The sequence below is a fragment of the Nanorana parkeri genome, unplaced genomic scaffold (genome assembly GCF_000935625.1).
Source record: "Nanorana parkeri isolate BGI_ZX_2015 unplaced genomic scaffold, ASM93562v1 scaffold219, whole genome shotgun sequence".
In the NCBI taxonomy this organism is placed as follows: domain Eukaryota; kingdom Metazoa; phylum Chordata; class Amphibia; order Anura; family Dicroglossidae; genus Nanorana; species Nanorana parkeri.
In genome coordinates, this window is record NW_017306487.1 from 1557184 (window position 1) to 1571389 (window position 14206).

Genomic DNA, 14206 nt, shown 5'->3' on the forward strand with positions numbered 1-14206 from the left:
TAGTTCACTTATGCCCCCCTCTCACTGAGCTTGCTGGATTACAGGGAGAGTGACAACAGACTGTTTCTACCAACCTGCACCCATGTACTAGCACTGCAGAAGGTGGAGGGAGAAACAAAACGGAGGCAGTGATGTAATGGGGAAGTTGCAGTCCAGAGAGGGAATTCAAACCCTATTTGGCACATCAACCCAGCAGTGAATTGTGTTATATGTGAGAATCCTATTTAACCCCTTATTGACCTTTTTTTTAACCCTAACCAGCCCTAATTAACTCCTTCCCCTTTATCCATATTTACTTTATTATTTTTGCTGCTATCTTTTTAGTTCTATTTTTATTACCAAGTAGATTTTTAACTTTTTTACAATTGTTTCTTTGGTTCCTTATTTTTTAGTGACACATTTAAAAAAAAGATACTCTGAAATGAAAAAAAGTCTTCTTTTAATTTGTTAATAACTTTGCTATGCTTTGTAATAGAAACATATTTTTAATTGTACAAATTCTATAAAAAATGTTTTTTTTATCTACAGCAAAAAATGTTTTTTTAAAGCTAACACTGGTCAAATTAGGTTCCTTCTGACATGATTTTCAGTTTCTCCATAACTAGAGATGTCCCGATACCACTTTTTCAAGACCAAGTACAATTACAAGTACTTTCCCTTAGGTGCTTGCCAATACCAATTACCGTTAATTTTTCTTCAAGGGACATGTGAATTTTTTTCTAAAGCAATACAGACTAATGATTTTAGGGCAGTTTCTCACCAGGGCTGCGTGCAGGTCTCTCCAGGGCCACGTTTAGGGGTCCAGTGTGAAAAGTGTCCCTTACATTGGTGGCCATTAAGAAGATTGCCCCTAACATTGGTAATTGCTTAAAACAATGGCCCTTGCATTGGTGGCCAGTGTGAATAATGCCTCTTACATTGGTGGCCAATGGAATGAATGCCACATACACTGGTGTCCAGTGGGAGGAAAACTCCTTACATTGGTGGTCAGAAGGAAGACCACCATACATTGGTATACAATAATAAACACACGTCATTTTGCAAAGTTTGTAACTCACAGTAGACAGTCTTCATACACCCCGAACTGTATATACAGTATATATCATTTTTTTATTTTTTTTTTAATTACAGGGCTGATCCTTGATTATTCATAAAAGAAGAATTTTACCTTTAGAGAGATCTATATTAATAGACTAAGTTTAATAGGGGATGTGTATGAAAAAGAATTATGCAGAATTAAGTATGTATAATTCAGACTAACATGCACTTTGCAAAAATGTCTACCTACCTGTAGACCACTGGCTTCATCTACATCAATGCAGAACTGACTGCTCTGGAAAAGTGATAAAAAAGTGTTGTATAAACAGTATCACGTGAAAAGCACAGCTTGTATCTTGTGAGCCAGCTTTTGTTGAGGGTCCTGTAGTGTATCTAGACCCTAACAATGAACCTCTCTTATTTTCTCTCTTTTGGTCAGTTAAATATATGATTCAAAGGGTTTGTTCTATCTGTACTATAAGTGCTTTCTCCATAATACCTTTTGATCCTGCCAGAAATCTAGCGCTCTAATAACGTCCCGTGCACTCATTGTACTTTTATTAGTTAGCATTTTTCCCAGCTTTTTTTGTAGACTTCAGAGCAACTCCCTCTCTGTTATGGAGATGATGAGTTTGGTCTTGGATTTAGATGATATTTAATTAAAGAGGTACATGGAGGATTACCAGATCCTATCATATTTGGATGTGGTGGCTTTTCCTGTAATGGATATTCTCATGGCAATCAACATTTTCATTAATTCTCTAGACAACACATTCAATTTAAAGCAATGTTAAATATATTCAAATATAAAACCTTCATAATAATATTTCCAGATAAATAGTATCTTATGATATCTTGAATGTGCTTTCTGAAGTTCCTTCCTGATACATAAGTGAAACACTATTTCTCTTGGGGAAAAAAATATCTATGGTTATGGCAAACTCTGGGGTTTACAAAAGCAAAACATATACAGTACAGTGGTGTAGTGGTTAGCACTTCTGCCTTGCAGTGCTCAGAGTCTCTGGTTCAAATACCGGACCAGGACACTATCTGCAAAGAGTTTGCATGTCCTCCCTGTGCTTGTGTGGGTTTCCTCTGGTTTCGTCCCCCACTCCAGAGACATGCTGGAAGGTTAACTGGCTCTTCTCCAAATTGTCCTGGTATGTATGCATACAAGATAGGGCAAGGGCAAGTTCCTTGAGGGTAGGGACTGATATGAATGTAAAAGCACTGTGTAAATTGCCAGTGTAATAAATACATTTTGTAAAGAAATGGGATGAATTAATTTTAGTCAAGGGAAGAGCTTTCAATCAAGTGTAAACGTTACTATCTTTATTACAGTTGAATAAGTACTATAAGTTACTCATGCACTTAAATGTAAACCAACCATGGGTTAGTCACCAGGTTCGCAAACACAAAATTATAAGTTAACCAAAATAGCAGAATTTATTTGTGTTAATGATTGCAGGTGTATCTCACAGCTGGCACTGTGTATGGGTTGGAAGGACAACTGGATGAGATCGAGGACTCGGCACGCAAAATCAACAGCGTGACTACAGAAATTGAACTTGCTGATTTGGAAGATCAAGTGGCAACTGCAGCTGCCCAAGTTCATCACGCTGAGCGTCAGGTAATTTATTTTGGATATGACAAGAAGTTATATCTTGTGCTAAACAAGATATTTACAATTACTTAGACAAAGTTCATACAACTAGATGCAGCTTATAGTCCGGCCTTCAGAAACAAAACTATTTTGGAGGGAAAAAAATGACCTAGGGACACTACTGTGGGATAATAAGTTGCAATAAACTCTGATTTATATAATTAATAAATACATATTTATTACCCATTATTTGGGATATGGAGAGCATTCATAGAAACGTACCAGTACTATGGCAAATAATACTTTGAAGTTATAGTAAATAAGGTTGAAAAATGTTTGCTGTTTATTAAGTTCAACATCTCAAATTTCCTGCAACTTGGCCCCCAAGCAACTGAGGCCGAAAATACATGCTATAAGGAGTATTTCAGTACTCTAGAATCCAAGATATTCATATTAGGTGCCATGATATGTCAGGCTTAGGAGTAATGGTACATGCACAGCTATATTACACTTGCCCTTGACAGGTCTGAAGAGACTAATTCCCATAAAAAGTTCTGTATTCTGTTACTTAACAGATATTGGGAACAGCTGTAATTAAACAAATTAATTAAAAAAAAACAAATATGTGTTTGGTTTTGGAAATAGGACATTTTAATTGGATCGAAATGCTAATGAGTGGCAATTCTTGTAGAAATGTATTCCACCTTGTTTTTTTAAATGTATTCCACCTTGCAGTTTTATTGTATTGTGAAAATGATGAATATCAGTAGTGGTGGGATATTACCATTGTTTCATTTTGGCACTGGACTGTTACCTTTTGGTGCTGACAGCTCCTTTGTAGCAAAAGGTAAGAATACTACAGAAGGGTTGAAGGCAGGTTTAGTGATTTGTTTGGGGGCAAGGTTTCTGCTGGGGTCAAAAGTTAGGAAGTTCACTTTAAGGGTATGATTTATAAATCATCCACCCAGTCATATGTTGGCTGAATGCTGCTCGCACAACATTCTCACTGCTAGATGGAGCTGAGAAGCATAGTACTCTGTTTAAGTTTGCCACCTCCCCTTTGTTCAACCCCTCATCAAAGTGTCAAAAGACACCTGTAAGTAAACAAATTTGAATTATGTACTCACCTTTCCCCCAGCGTCCACCCACAGCACCTAAATGAGGGTGATATCATTGTCCTTCTGGCAAGATCTGGGGACTACTCGAAATCTCACTGCACTGTGCTACAGCATCCTTTTGTAAGATTTAGAGCACTTAGCATTCCATGGGATCTTGTCAGAGGATGATGTCACCTCCTGCACGAAGGTTAAAAGAAAGGTAAGTATCTTTTTTCCCCCTACAGGGGGAAAACACTTCTACAGGAGTTTTATTTAGTTAGGTAGCGGGACATATCTCCCTTTACTTCCTGGAACTCTGGCATATGTGACTGGGACATGTGACCATGCACAGCATCTCAGGGGAGGAAATGCCTTTCCCTGAGATCTCATGATGATGAAATTTCCCAGCAATGCACTGCTGATATAACCATCTCAGGATACAACGTGTGGGCACAATTGCATCATTTGTGGACCAGGAAGTGGGGGGAAAAAGAAATTATAATTTAAAAAAATATGTTTGTTTAGCTAATAAATGTTAGATTATTTGATATCAGAATGCAGAGCTGTATGCTGATGTGATTTTTAGTCAAAGGGGGTAAAGTTCCACTTTAAGTACCAGAAGTTACGATTGAAAGTAATCAGAAGAAACTCTGCAGTCTACCACCCACGACTTTGGTCAAATGTGAAGTCAAAACTAGACATTTACCGTATTTTGCGTTTAATAAGACGCACGGGATCGTAGGACGCAGGGATGTCCGGTGCGCCTTATGGAGCACTCGACAGACCGTAGCTTCTGTCACAGCTTCTCAGTGACCGCTGAGACAGGTGGCGCTGTGAATACAGCGCCACTGTCTCAGTGATCACACAGAGCAGACGAAGAACGTCCGTTCTTCGTCTGCTCTATGGTGATCTCGATCGCCGTCGCCGCTGCTCGGCTTTAATGCAAGTGATATAATCAGATCACTTGTATTAAATGAGCAGTGGCTCCTACTGTAAAAACTACTCGCCCGGCGCCCGAAACTGCATGTCGCGGGGGTCGGGATCCGCTCCATAGGACGCAGGCACATTTTCCCCTCCTTTTGGGGGGACAAAGTGCGTCTTATGGAGCGAAAAATATGGTATCTTTCAGATGCATCTTTTGATGCATTCAATTTTAGTTGTAATTAGATTGAAATGGATTCAAAACATTAAAAAATCTAATCTAGACTCAGATCACATTTTTCACTTTGCACTCAGGATAATTTCATCTTTCTGCAATTGATCAAAACCACCATTTTATTTATTTTTTTGAATGATTTGCAATTTTGACAAAAAAAAGAATTGCCCAAATTGTCACAGAGGGTAGGTTAAGTGTTAGGCTTGAAGTGACATTAAACTCAGGAATTAAATCTTAAAATTGTATTCAAGTATCTTAACTATTAACAACAATGTATCTTATTTGTGTATCACTCAGCTGTAGATCCTCAAATCATCTCTGAATTGGTGCTGACACTGTCCTTCCTTCTGGAGGGTGGCTACTTTTTCCCCCATCCCTGCATGTATTGTAAAGTAGCCACTGCTCCAAGCTTGCTCCAGGGATGGACTACAATCTTAATGTGATGCACAAATAAGCTACATTTTTGTTAATATTTAAAGTACTTGAATGCATTTATAAGATTTATCTTTTGAGTTTAGTGTCCTGTTAAGTCTCAGAGTCCAGATAAAGATTAAGGGGGTTATTCACAAAGTTGCCGAAGGCAGCCGAGTGAATAACCGAGCCGAAATTAAGTGAGCTGAACGCTGTTCGGCTATTCATTTCTGGCTTGCACGGCTAATTTCAGACGTACATTGGCTGCACTTCGGTCAGCCGAACATGCTCATGCTCTGCTCTGCATGTTCGGCTCTCCGAAGTGCAGAAGGACTTCGACTCAGCGGATCCAAAATCTGGATCGGCGGAGCCGAAAAAAATCGGCAGCTCACTCGCTGCCGTTCGCCGTTCATAGGGGCCGAACAGCAGTGAGTGAATAGCCGAATGTCGCGCCGCTATTCTGCTTGGTACTTCCGTGGTACCGAGCAGAATAGAAAATCAGTGAAAAGAGTTTTAAAAAAAGGTTGAAAAAATATTTTTAAAATGTAAATAAATAGTAAAATTACAAAATAAATAAAGATTTAACAAAATGAAAAAAAACGGGCAAAAGTGACAGCTAGCTCTGCCCAACTGTTTCCTATTGGCTGGCAGAGTCTTCTAGCAGGTCCCAGCCAATGAATAACAACTGGGTGGAGCCAGTCGTGACATCACGGCCGGCTTCCGGACAGTTTTTATTGTTTAATGACAGATCGGCATCCCCAGGTCATTTGGGGAGGCTCATCTGTCATTACAACTGGGTGGACCCAGCCGTGAGATCACGGCTGGCTCCGCCCAGCTGTCATCTGCGGGACTTACGGCCAGCCTTCGGCAGGCTGTTCGCCCCACTTCGGGTGTCACTTCGGCTCAGTCGAGCCGAAGCATATGTGTTAAGCTTGGCTGAGCCGCTCGCCCGTCTTTGGCCCATGCAGCAGCCCTTCGGTTCCATTGGCCGAAGAGAGCCGAAGGATCAGATGAAGCTACGGCTGGATCCTTCGGCTCCTTCGTGAATAACCCCCTAAGTGTAGGCATTAAGTTTTCAGGGTAAGGTAGGACATAAAGGGCTTGCTTTTCAGGCTAAGTGAAGTGTTTTGGGAGATAACAATGTACTGATAACAATACTACAGTCTATCTTTAAACTTTTAGGGCCTATTCAGACTGTCATTTTGAATGAGCTGTCAGTGCACAGCAATACAGGCTTTACTGGACCAGCATCATTTTTCCAAATGCAGGGCAGCACGATGCGGAGACGATTCATATTTGTGTGTTGTGAAGTTTTAAAACGCTTGTGTGTAGTGGCATTCAAAATAAATAGCACTGCAATGCACCATGCTTGGGTACATGCATTGCAGTAACCCACATTAACGCCACTCACAGATGTGAATAGACGCTAATACAGCTATGGTATTTTAAATGGGTCTTGCAGTTCTTATACTATATATAAATCTGTAATATTTGTTTAGATTACAGATATAGAAAGTAGAATATCAGCTCTCACCGTAGCTGGATTAAATGTTTCTCCATGCGTGAGGCTGACAAGAAGACGTGAGCAGAATACTAATCAGGTATAAATGTTCTTCCTTTAAGTGTCTAAAGAGTTTTCCATTGACATACTTCTTTCACTATACCTGTAACATGACAGGTACCTATAGTAATACAATAATCTTGCTTTGTGCAAGTTGAAACCAGAACCATAGATAAACCTCTAAAACTTTGCTTGTCCTGGTAGGTAATAAAAGTGACAGAGTGTGAACAAACCTGGAGCTGTGCTCCTCTTGGGGATAGACTAGTGATGATTGGCACATGCAGGGTTTACAGATAATAAGTACACATTTCAAACACTAGAAGTAAAAATGTGCAATTATTTTAACACAAACACTGCTATTATACCATTTAAGACAAGCAACGATAAAACATACATTTTACATAATTAACAAAAAAAAGTATAAAATTATTTAATTTTTTTTTTTAAGTACATCCATGCTTTTGTACTATAACAGGAAAGTTGTGTGCACTATGCATAGCTAGCTTTTCACCTGCTTCTGTAACCCTACCCATTAATACTCAAGCCTTATGCTGTATTACATGTTAGCTGTCTGAAGATCCAGGATATTTTAAGGTGGCTGTTTTAAGGTGAACTGTGTGAGATAAGTGCAATGGATATGTTACACTTGCCTGTGTGGCATCCCATATTAGATATGCTGCTTTGAAACCTTTTTTTGCTACACTTCAAAAACCCACAACTTTCCAGTCTCTGTGCACTGCATTGTTGGAATTAATAATTATAAACAGTTTGCAGGGCATTCCTGATTACATAGCCCACCCCAGAGCACACGGAGCAGGAGCCCACAGACATTAGCAACATAGGGAGGGAAGCTGAGTCCTCAGAGTAGCAAACCTATTAAAGGACCCCCCATTGGTTAGTGTAACTTACATATTAAAATTATCTCTTACATGTTTAGGTGTCTTTGAATTCTTCATTTACACATGAAACATAGTTGTGTGTATTCGTTTTACATATGGTGGGGTTTGTGGAAATACTCACAGAGGAAAAACATGATGTTTGTGCTTGCAGTTAGAGGGGAGCAAAATTGGCTATACCAACAGTTTATAGGATCTGCTCCTGCAATTTTTTTCTTAGTTTTGATATCAACTAATTGCTACAGTCTGGTATCAATATGGCAGGAGAGTCACAAGTGTGCAGAACCCTGTCTATACTGATACCAGTTCAAAAGACGAATGGTGTTAGGGAATGCTTTAAATAATTCCCAGAATTATTTTAAAGGGTGCCATTTCTCAAAGTACTAGAGTCTTATTGTATGCTAAAGTAGGGTATACACTGAACGAATTTTGAATGAACAAAATCGAAAAATTAAAGGAGTATGTTAAAAGAAATTCTCGATCAAGAAAAATTCTAACAGCGAGTGTAGTTTTAGTTCAGGAAACTCCATTAATTTCCAAAATCTGTTAAATCAAACGAAATTTCAAACAACATTCGTCTAGTCTTTCGTACAAATGTTCATTCGGAAATCTGGCAGTGTACACCATGGACAGCACGATATTCAATGCCCCTGGTGCCTCAGGAGATAGATCAGGAGTGCAGGGTTGTTCTTGTGCAAAACACTTTCCCCCTTTCAACGTTTCTACCCGTTGCCCTTTTAAATGGTAAAGACTGTTGTTTAAAATGTTATGATAGTTTCCTAAATATGTATAATCTTCTGTTGTGAGCAGTGCAAGAATGTTTAGTCTCCTTTATGTCTTATTATTTTTCCATATTTGTTCTGACAGATTCAAACAATAGACACTTCCAGGCAGCAACGGCGAAAACTACCAGCAACACCTCTACATGGTAATGCAATGTACAACATGACAATAATGGCATTTGGTTGAACCTTATTGAAAGCCCTATACCATTTACAATTAAATCAAATATAGTAATGGAACATTGCCAGTGCATTCTTGAGAACAAAGCGATTTTATTATGTTGGAATTTTGCAGAACAAAAGACCTGTATGAGTTCAATAGTGTCTAGAAAGCCCCAGCATAGAAAATGTTTGTAATGGCATGTCCCCCTGTAGGTTTTCAACATAAAGTTATCTTATAGAATCTTCTCTTCCAGGTCACAAAGCACACTAATCTTCCCTTAGGCCCCCTGAAAAGTCTCACAAATACCTTTTGATCCTGTTAGTGAAGTCCAAATTCTGTATTGCTACTGAATTTAGAGCAGAGTTGCCACTGTTATGTGGACTGCATTTGATTGCACCACAGTGGGATGAGAAGATCTTGCATGGGGCATGACCATCAGAATTGTTACTGCGGATTCACAACCCTACAGCTTGTCAATCAGCACCTGGCCACACCTAGTCCTGCCCACTGCTTTCTGGATTGGCAGCACTCACTGTGCTTCTGGTGCCCTACCACTGTGAGCTGCAGTGTCTGGGAGAGGGTGCATGTGAGACTCAGATGAAGGAGGATTTGGCTGACTCAAAGGAAATACAAAACGTTTCTTTAGTTTATGAGGCTTCTTTTTTCTTTTATGATTGCTTCACTGGATTTGGGACCTGTTTAGACAGCCACACTGAAGCCATTAGATGTACTTTAAAATAGTTTTGAGGGGTAAATGTGTACTCACAACATGCAGCTAGTTAGAAGTCTGGATAGAGTTCTGGGCTTCCTAATAGGCTGTGTGTTATAAATACACATTAGGTTCTCTGAACTGCAGGGCCGAAACTCTATAACTCCACCAAGCTACAATTTCACGCAGGCAGGCATGTGATGATACAGAACTCCCATTATATCCAAAAGGAGATTTGCATAGACAGGTTCTTTTTGTACCTCGTAGGCCCTGGGCACCTAGGTTGCCCTGATGGTAACCAGGCTCCTTGATTATGAACAAGAGAAGATGCTATGCATACTAAGAAAAGAGCAAAGCATGGCAACAGGTTTTTGTTTTGTTTTTTAAAGTTAACAAACCCTTTAAAGCCCAACTCCAGCCAAAACATTGTGAGTTGGGTTTTACTGCCATTTATGCAGCTATTGCACAGATTTCCCTTCGCCTCCTGTCAGAACAGACATTACTAAATAACTTTTTTTTAAATAGTAGTGCCTCAAAAACTAGGAAAGGGATTATATTTTATTGGAATTACCTTTTAACCTCTTGCCGTCCGCCCGTAGTAGAAAAACGGACGGACGGCACTGCTGCATTGGCGGGTTGCCGTCGCTAGACGGCATTTTTTGTCTGCTCGCGCGCGCCCCCTAGCGGGCACGCACGGGCAGAAAAGACCCGTCCAATGCGAACACCCGGTAGCCGGGTGTTTCAACTCCAGTTGTCCCCCCCCCCTCCATGGGCGTTATTCCGTGCAAGTATACTGTGAGCCCAGGCCAGCATCTTGACCCACCTCCAGGAGGGGATGTCCAAGAGGCCCTGGGCTCACAGGAAATGGGCAGCATTAGAAAGAGGATGTTGGGACAATGTAAGGCAGGCTTTTTTCATTTTAACAACTACGAGGCAGTTGATTTTCTGAGTTTTGGGATTTAGCTGCATTCTGAATGTATGATACAGTGTTGAAACTACATAAATAGCTCACAGGGTTATTATATGCAACTTTCTGTACACTACCTTGCTAATTGGGCACTTAATTGGACTACTTTTTAGGATACTGTTTAGCTGAACTCATTAATGCTATTTCTTTCCTTTTTTTCATATGTGAAAAGATGAAGAACCTGAGCATCCAGCAGTGAACAAAATAAAGGCATTCAATAGAAATTTTGTGCTACAGGGATCTTTAACTCAAAGATCTAAGGAATGGAAGAGTGCTGCTAAAGAAGTCATGGTGAGCAATATCCTTATTGGGTTAGCTGTCTGTAACGTTCAGTGAAATTTGAGCTGAATATCAGGTTGATATCAGAAACACCAGTTGATTGTAATTATGTATTTAATAAGATGGGTTCTTCTCAGTTAGAGCGGTTAGGGTTTGGAACTCTCTGCCACAGGCAGTGATTTCTGCAAATAGTGAGGAATCATTCAAGAAGCTTTTGGACGATTTCCTGAGAGACAGTAATGTACAGGGGTACAGGTACTCTTAAGAATGAGAGGACCCTTCAACCGATACACACACACACAATAGGTTGGACTTGATGGACTTATGTCTTTATTCAACCTCAAATGCTATGTAACTATGTAATATCTTTAATTGTACTTTACAATATAATTAGTGCAGGTTCCTGAGTCCAAACTTTTAAAGTTGTCACCATAACATGGCAAGAAGTTAAAGGATATTTAAACCCAAGAACAAAAAATTGAATAAACTGCATCTTACCAGTCCTTAGATGTGGGGGCTGCATTAGATTTCATTTTCAGCAAGTACAGAAATTACCCTGGGGGGAATTTATGAAAACTTGAGCAGACAGAACCTGGAGCAGTTGCCCATGGTAACCTATCAGCATCTCTCTCCAGTTTGCTCAGGTCAGGTTTGAAAATGAGACAGAGAAGCTGATTGGTTGCAGTGCAAATCTGCTTCAGATTTTGTCTGTTCCAGTTTTGATAACGCCCCCACGATCTTGCAAAACATCTAGTGTTCTTGTCCCTTCCTCTTAATTGAAAATTGCCGTACTGGGGGTCCCTGGTTCGAATCACGGCCAGATCACTATCTGCAAGGAGTTTGCATGTTTTCCCTGTGCTTGTTCTCTGGTTTCCTCCCACACTCCAAAGACATGCTGGTTGGTTAATTGGCTCCTGTCTAAATTGGCCCTGCTTGTGACTTGCTTTATGCACAGTACCATCGAGTGGCTGAAGAAATTCATTATTTTAGGGAAATAAGAGTTGCCAGTTTTTTGCATGACTTGGAGCTGCTTGCAGTGACATGCAGTACCTTGTAGAAGAAACAGAAGGTGCTATAAAATGGAGACCAGAAAGAGTCAGTCATGACCATCATGCAATATCCACCCAAAAAAGTAAAAACGGCACTTTTTTTTTCTAACTCTAACTGTTATCCTGTTTTGATTTTAATTTTCAGGAACCCACAAAAGGCTCAACCATAATGTATTAAAGACCCATATTTATACTGCCAAAAAGTATGATGCCTAAAGCTGTACACATGAGTGCCTTTATCTGACAGCCATTATGGTATCCATAAAAGAAACAGATCCTTGTGTGATGTTGCAATGCCTATATCATCAGGCTTTGTTCAGATACCTCACTGGGAATGGTCAACATTATGGTCTACTCACTGGAACTCTGCCTTAAGTTCTTCGGAGTCACCAGGAAAAGGTTACCGAGTTTCAAGAAAGGCTTTTATTATGCACTTTTTTATTTCCATCCTTGTACTACCAGTAATGTGTCCAAAACTGTTTTTGTATTCTTAATTTTTGATGTATTCATATACAGTACCAAATGAAATGTAAGAGCAAATGTTTTTGTTGTAAAGGTGTTTTCAAAAATATATCCAGAGGGGTCTTATATGGATACTGTACTGTTTTCTATCAGGTGCAATTTGACTACTTAAGTAAGATACTTCAAGTATGTAATTCTCTTCTATAGTCACATTAAAAGTTCCTTTAGGAGACTTGTACAAGTATGCATACAATATATTTTTGTGCAATGTTCTCTCCAACATCCATTAATGATGTTTGTGGTAATTATGATAACATAAAAAACACAGGGGATGATTTTTAATAAAACTAGAAAAGTTAAAAGAGGCTATTGCAAATGGTAACAATTTAGATGCTTTGTCTTTATTGCAACCTGTCCCATAAAATGGCAAAATCCCCATCCTTTCCATTTGTAGTTTTAATTAGCCCAATTAATTTAACTTCATTATGTCAGTACAAAACTATCCCATAACACGCATAACTGCGTTTACACAGGATGTTAAGAGGGTTACATTTCTGCCAGTTTATTTTTTGCTGTCTTTGTCCCAATAGTGAGAACTTGCTTTATTTCCTGTCCCATAGAGGAAAAAGAAGGTGAGGAAAAACCTCTCCAAAGTGAGAGAAATTATCCTATTGGACTGTTGTCAAGAAAACAGGTGTCCCTATTTGAAGGTTTCCACTTACCTCTTGACATTTTTACAATTAAGGATTTCCCCTTTTTGTCTCAATGACAATGATGAAAATGACAAATATAGGGTGAATCTCCCCTATGGGTACACAGACAACAATTAAAATTGACAAAAGGTCTAACCAGTCTAAAACATTAGATGGTATATCAGTTTTTGAAGGTGGAGAAAACAGATTATAAAATATAACAAAGAGATGCAGCAATTTACCTGTATACTCTGTGCTCACAATGCATTGCAGCATTTTTTTCTACTGTCTCCAGTTTTGGGACATCATTAGAGTAAGACAGATCCATCAAAATGATATACCATCACCCAACTGCATTTATTGAATTATAATCCTGTTATCAAATGACAGATGAGCACAGTATTACCTTGTAACTTGTCTTTCAGCCCATCAGTTGTGATTTGTCCCTTGTCATTGGTCTTCGTCATACCTCCCTCATTATTTGTCCATCATCTATCATCATATACATGTTTCATGGATCAGGGCCTCAATCACTTTACTACCATATTTTATTCTCACACTAATGCAGAGTGAATGGGGTAGATGGTGTTGAGCCCCTCACTGCAGAGCTGCGCAAAGATCAGAGATGCTTCCTTTGCTTTTGGTCATCTCATCTGTTACATGATTAATTGCAGAGAATACATGGTGAAGTGGCCCTGCACAGCTCTTCTATGGGAGACACAGCACATCAGCATGACATGCTCTAAATTATTGCAAGTACGGAGTGGAACACCAAGCTTTGTTCACATGAACTTCAGCTTGTATATGAGTGCTTTGTACAGCTAGCTTTGTTGAAGCTTAAAGTACCATTCAGCTCCAGTTTGGAAATGTTAAACACAGATCTTAATGGGAGCTACTAGCAGGCTTCAGTAAGCTTCAGCACTATGTGAAGTTTGTTAAAAGCCTGCTAGTAGCTTGTTGAAAGTGACAGTCAGCATTCCCATTAGGATATGTGACTCCCAAACTGAAGCTATAACATGCCTTCCAACTGTCCTTCATTTGGAGGGACTGTCCCTCATTTGGAACCAAATCCCTCTGCCCTCAGTTGTCCCTCTTTTTGGTCTGATGTACAGATATCTATGAAAAGGTTCTAGTTAACTACCAAAGTTTATTCTGCACTAAAATCTGTATCTTATATCTTAATGATCTTGTGTGTTATTTTGAAAAGCCAGTATAAAGAAGAAGTAAAACAAAATTGTGGGTTTAACCAATCATTTTTGTCATATAAATGATACATTTTTAATGGTCCATATAACTGGGGGCGTGATAGGGGTGTGTCCATTGTCTAAATACATTGTTCTG

At 39.3% G+C, this 14206-nt stretch overlaps 1 protein-coding gene across 2 annotated transcripts in view; it reads left to right on the plus strand.

Moving 5' to 3' along the window:
* Positions 1-12465, plus strand: part of MYRIP (myosin VIIA and Rab interacting protein) — a 309369-nt gene extending 296904 nt beyond the window's left edge. For both annotated transcript variants that reach the window (XM_018555942.1, XM_018555941.1), the window contains 5 exons: positions 2507-2668; positions 6805-6906; positions 8630-8690; positions 10556-10674; positions 11857-12465. In XM_018555942.1, the coding sequence (XP_018411444.1) occupies positions 2507-2668; positions 6805-6906; positions 8630-8690; positions 10556-10674; positions 11857-11889 (477 nt within the window). In that variant the 3' untranslated portion in view covers positions 11890-12465. The remainder of the gene's footprint in view (positions 1-2506; positions 2669-6804; positions 6907-8629; positions 8691-10555; positions 10675-11856) is intronic.
* The last annotated feature ends 1741 nt before the right edge of the window (positions 12466-14206 follow it).